Source organism: Bactrocera tryoni, unplaced genomic scaffold, assembly GCF_016617805.1.
Source record: "Bactrocera tryoni isolate S06 unplaced genomic scaffold, CSIRO_BtryS06_freeze2 scaffold_11, whole genome shotgun sequence".
Lineage (NCBI taxonomy): Eukaryota > Metazoa > Arthropoda > Insecta > Diptera > Tephritidae > Bactrocera > Bactrocera tryoni.
This window is the reverse complement of record NW_024395824.1, coordinates 3,365,150-3,370,200: the sequence shown is the minus strand read 5'-3', so window position 1 is coordinate 3,370,200 and position 5,051 is coordinate 3,365,150. Positions and strand designations below refer to the sequence as shown.

At 33.0% G+C, this 5,051-nt stretch overlaps 1 protein-coding gene across 1 annotated transcript; it reads left to right on the top strand.

The window, feature by feature from the left end:
* Positions 1–1,785: 1,785 nt before the first annotated feature.
* On the top strand, positions 1,786–4,342 carry LOC120779545. The gene is made up of 3 exons (XM_040111888.1): positions 1,786–2,254; positions 2,353–2,472; positions 2,625–4,342. Exons 1-3 carry the CDS (start codon positions 1,786–1,788, stop codon positions 4,340–4,342), a joined length of 2,307 nt encoding a protein of 768 aa, XP_039967822.1.
* The last annotated feature ends 709 nt before the right edge of the window (positions 4,343–5,051 follow it).

The window sequence follows — 5,051 nt, the reverse complement described above, 5'->3', positions numbered from 1 at the left end:
TGTCTTTTAATTCGCTGAACTATGTCAATGTCGTCGTATATCTCATACAGCTCATCGTTCCATCGAATGCGATATTCGCCGTGGCCAACGCGCAAAGGACCATAAATCTTTCGCAAAACTTTTCTCTCGAAATTGCGCAACGTCGACTCATCAGTTGTTGTCATCGTCCAGGCCTCTGCACCATATATGCAGCACTTAAATGCGAGGAAGAACACAACATTGAAAATTATGTAAAGAAACTGTGTTGAGGATAAAGCAAATTGCTTTGTAAATCATCTAGAAAGGTATTTCAACCCACTTGCCCAAGAACAACTTTAAGTTGCCAGCCTTGCCCACTACCGCTAACAGGTCGCTTGTGTCTATTAGGATTTATACTTCTGAAGTTACTAGAATCATAAAAGAGCCAAATCCGAAAAAGGCGCCAGGACACGATAATATTACTCCAAAAATCCAAATTGAGTTACCAAATATTGCTATAACTGTGTTTTCGCTGCTCGCTCTTCAATGCAATTCTTGGTTTCGGATACTATCCAATTTCGTGGAAAAAGTCGCAGATCATCATGATAGATAAATAAATCTGGGAAAGACTTAACACAGCTGTTTTCCTACAGAACAATAAGTCTCTTATCCTGTATTTCTAAAATATTTGAAAAAGTGTTAATATCAAAGATGACTTCTTTTCTCCACGAAAATAATACTATAACACCAACTCACCAACTCGGTTTTCGTGTTAAACATGGCACTATAGAGCAATTAAATCAGGAAAGCATTCGAGCACAGAGAGTACTGTTCAGCTATTTGTCTAGATGTACATATGTAGCTCAGGCGTTCGATAAGGTCTGGCATGAAGGTCCTTTGTGGAAAATTTTCCATCTAAAAAAATATCAGACCATAAAAAGCCCTTAATTTTCATAATAAACCTTGCCCCAAACACGATACATTTCCCATTGAAATTACATGGGATTTTGCCACTTTTTACAAATATTTTTTTCTCTGGAACTGTCTCGTTTATAGGACTAAAAAAGTCATATTCTTATACAGAATTGAATGCTCTACAAAAAACGTCTGGACAATTTTTTCGATATACTCACCACTTTAAAAGTTATTCAAGGTTAAAAGTTAACTTTTGGGTAACTTCTGGGTAACTTCTGGGTAATTTCTGGAATTTTCGAACTTTTACGGCAAATTGAATTTTTTTTTGTAAAATTCAATTGTTTATTCTAAAAAATATAATTTCTTTGATGTTTCGGCAAAAAACTTTGAAACATGAAGAGTAATTAAGCACATGTTGTTAACGATTAATAATAAATTCATTTAATTTATATGAGTTATATGAGTTATACTGTGCAATTTGGCATCACCATTATCCAGGTACACGATGCCCTATCTGGGATTACCATTTTCAGTGACGCATTTTCGTTTCGGGATTTCTACCGTTGTTTGGGTCAGACCATTGTGCAGTATACAAAAACCACTAGAAGCACGATTATCAGGTGATGCGTTTTAGCTTGCCACATCATACGATTATACTGTTCTTTGGTCAGACCATTGTCCCGTATGCAATAACAACATTATTATTTTCGCCAGTTCGCTTGCATATTATTTTTCTATATAAGATTGAGTTAAACATAGAATTGTGCTTAGTTGTCCTTCAAATGAATTGGATGGTACCTGGAGAGTACTCCATAAATAAAAACTTAAAACCTCCATTCACATTAACCATCGAAATAAAGTAAAAATTTGAGCAGTGTATTAACCATTATCAATTTACACTTATTTTTAAAAATGAGTGACAATCAATCGATGAATCTGAGGAGTAATCTATTTATGATTGGAAAAAGGATGAGTTCTCTCAATAAAAAAAAATTACCAACGAATAAACAGGTTTTGCAACTCTTATATCATCACTCAAGAAATCTCAAAAAATCAATCGATGACAGCGTTGTAAGTGTTATAAGTGAAGTTAGAGAGATTTGGAATATAGCGGAGATTCCAACGCAAATTATTTCACGTTGTAAATTAAAATTGAAAACTCTCCATAAAGAGTACAGGAATGCTCAAAAACACGTCCACCGACCTAAAGAAACCAAAGAGAAAAATTTTTCCAGTACACTCAACCAATTATTTGATATAGCTCATGGTAACGTTTTTGAATTAATTGGTGAGGAAAAGAAACAATTTTTGATTGATCAACGATCTCAACGGATTTTTCATCTTACAGCCGCAAAAATTAATGAAACAACAAATGAAATTGGTAATTTGAATCACAATTAAATAATTAGTTTCATTAATTGACTATTTTAAAATTATTTATTCTAATGTATTAATTTTTGATTAAATATATAATTGTAGCTGAGGTTCTTTTATCACCTGAAAATAACAATCAAGTTGGTGATGAAAACAAAGTTGTAACTCAAGCTGACACTTTTACGACAGATCCTATTTCAAAAAGTGGAAATGATCAGACATCTGGTAAGCTAAAAATTTTATTTCATTCTCTTTAAATCACCATTTTGATTTTTGTTAAAATATAACATTCTGAAGTGTTAACAAAATATAAAGCCATTGTAAGGTATTCAGAAAATCTAAAACCATGACACTAAAATCGTTTTACTTCTGCTTAGATATCGATGCACTGTGCTCGTCAGGAACTCCGGATTTCATGAAATCCAGTGGCGAAACTGTGAGCAACTCACAGTCAACATTAGTGTCAGAGTTTGAGGGAACTGGAAGATATTACAAGCCAAAAAATATCCGAGGAACTACCAGTATTTTTACTGATGATGTTGTTGCTGCCTTTGACAGCTGTAAAATTTCTTATCGAGGATCGGTTCGACTTGTTTCAGCTTTGGCACCAGCTCTAGGATTGAATCCTCATGTTCTTATCTTGAATAAAAGTTCTTATCATGGGTTACGGTCAAAAATTAGAAAAAAAATGGCTGAAAATATTAAAATTTTGTTTGGTGAAAGTGTAGTTGATAGTGGAGTGATTCATTGGGATGGAAAATTGATTCCTGATAGTATGACTTCAGAGCGCATTGAACGACTTCCTATTATAATTAGTTTTAATGGGCAGGAAAAATTGCTCGGAGTGCCTGCATTGTCAGATGGACATGGTTTTACACAAGCTGAGGAAATATATAACACGATTTGCGAGTGGGGATTGAATAAGGCTGTCAAAGCACTCTGCTGCGATACCACGAATTCGAATTTCGGCTTCAGAAAAGGAGCTGCTGTGATTCTTGAAAGTAAAATGGAGACTGACTTATTATACCTTCCTTGTAGGCATCATATCTATGAATTGGTGTTATCTAGTGTTTACTCCACAAAAATGCCAGGTACAACCGGACCTAATGTAGCACTGTTTAAGAATTTTCAAAGCCAGTGGAATTCTATTGACAAAACAGATTATAAACCTCTACAAAAAAACGGAATAAAAAAAATGTTAAAAGATAAAATACCGGAAACAAGTTCGAAAATCGATGAATTGCTTAAAACTAGTTCACCTCGTGATGACTACAAAGAACTACTAGAATTAAGCAAAATATTTTTAGGCACTATGGAAGTTGAGAAAACGAAATTTTACAAACCGGGGGCTTTTCATCATGCTCGATGGATGGCGAAAGCCATTTACAGTTTAAAAATATACATCTTTCGGAACAGTATTAAATTAAGCGCTGAAGATGAAAAAAGTTTGTACGAGATTTCATTATTTATTGTTTTTATTTACGTACCTTATTGGTACTCTGCTCCTTTAGCTGCAGCTGCACCAGATCAAGATATTAAATTTATAAAATCTGTTTACAATTATAGAATGATAGATAAAGATTTGTCTAATGCCATTCTTCAAAAATTTCGAAACCATTTATGGTACTTGAGTCCTGAAGCAGCGGCCTTATCATTTTTCGATAAAAATATATCTCTCAGCGTCAAGAAAAAAATGGTTAAGGCTTTAAAAGTCAGTAAAGGCGAACAGTTTGAGATTCCTAAACGTTTCATCTTTAATGTGGAAGATTTTAAATGGTTCACAAATAAAACTATTGATTATTTTATAAATTCAAATTCTTTAAAATTTTTCGAAAGATTTAATATTGATACTAGATTTTTGCAATTAAGTTGTACTGAGTGGTTAGAGGATCCAGAATATGTGAGAGGCTTGGAAATTGTAAAAAAATTGCGAGTTGTTAATGATTCAGCAGAGAGGGCTGTAAAATTAGCCGAAGAATATGTTAATATTTTAGCAAGAAGTGAAGAAGAAAAACAATATGTAATTCAAGTTGTATACGAGTATAAAAAAAAGTATTCAAATGTAACTAAGGAATGTTTAATAAAGGAAATCTGAGTACTCAAATGGTTTAAATTTGATTTGATTTGCAAATTTTTCTTATTTTTTATCTTAAAACTATAAGCATAATATATTTGTTAGAATAAGCAATTGAATTTTACAAAAAAAAATTCAATTTGCCGTAAAAGTTCGAAAATTCCAGAAATTACCCAGAAGTTACCCAGAAGTTACCCAAAAGTTAACTTTAACCTTGAATAACTTTTAAAGTGGTGAGTATATCGAAAAATTGTCCAGACGTTTTTTGTAGAGCATTCAATTCTGTATAAGAATATGACTTTTTTAGTCCTATAAACGAGACAGTTCCAGTGAAAAAAAATATTTGTAAAAAGTGGCAAAATCCCATGTAATTTCAATGGGAAATGTATCGTGTTTGGGGCAAGGTTTATTATGAAAATTAAGGGCTTTTTATGGTCTGATATTTTTTTTTAGATGGAAAACTAAAATTTTAGGGGACGTCTCGTCAAAAATAATCAACTTGGTAAATAACGGACACCCTAATGTATATACAAACATAGTGCATAGTGCACTAGTAAATCAGTGTTTAGGGGATGATATACAAACCAAACTCTGTCGATCATTTTAATCATTGAAGCATGAGTTTGCATCACTTTGGGTATCTTCTGCTGATACGAACGTTCATAAACAAATCAAGTAGAAGCTGATCGCTAGTGATTCAAGGTTTTTCTTTATCGCTGATTTGAAGACA

Bases quoted from the DNA above. Each gene is read 5' to 3' on its own strand.
- LOC120779545 (XM_040111888.1), top strand. From the start codon at position 1,786: ATGAGTGACAATCAATCGATGAATCTGAGGAGTAATCTATTTATGATT. The intron at 2,255-2,352 runs GTAATTTGAATC...ATATAATTGTAG, and splicing joins TGAAACAACAAATGAAATTG to CTGAGGTTCTTTTATCACCT. The intron at 2,473-2,624 runs GTAAGCTAAAAA...ACTTCTGCTTAG, and splicing joins TGGAAATGATCAGACATCTG to ATATCGATGCACTGTGCTCG.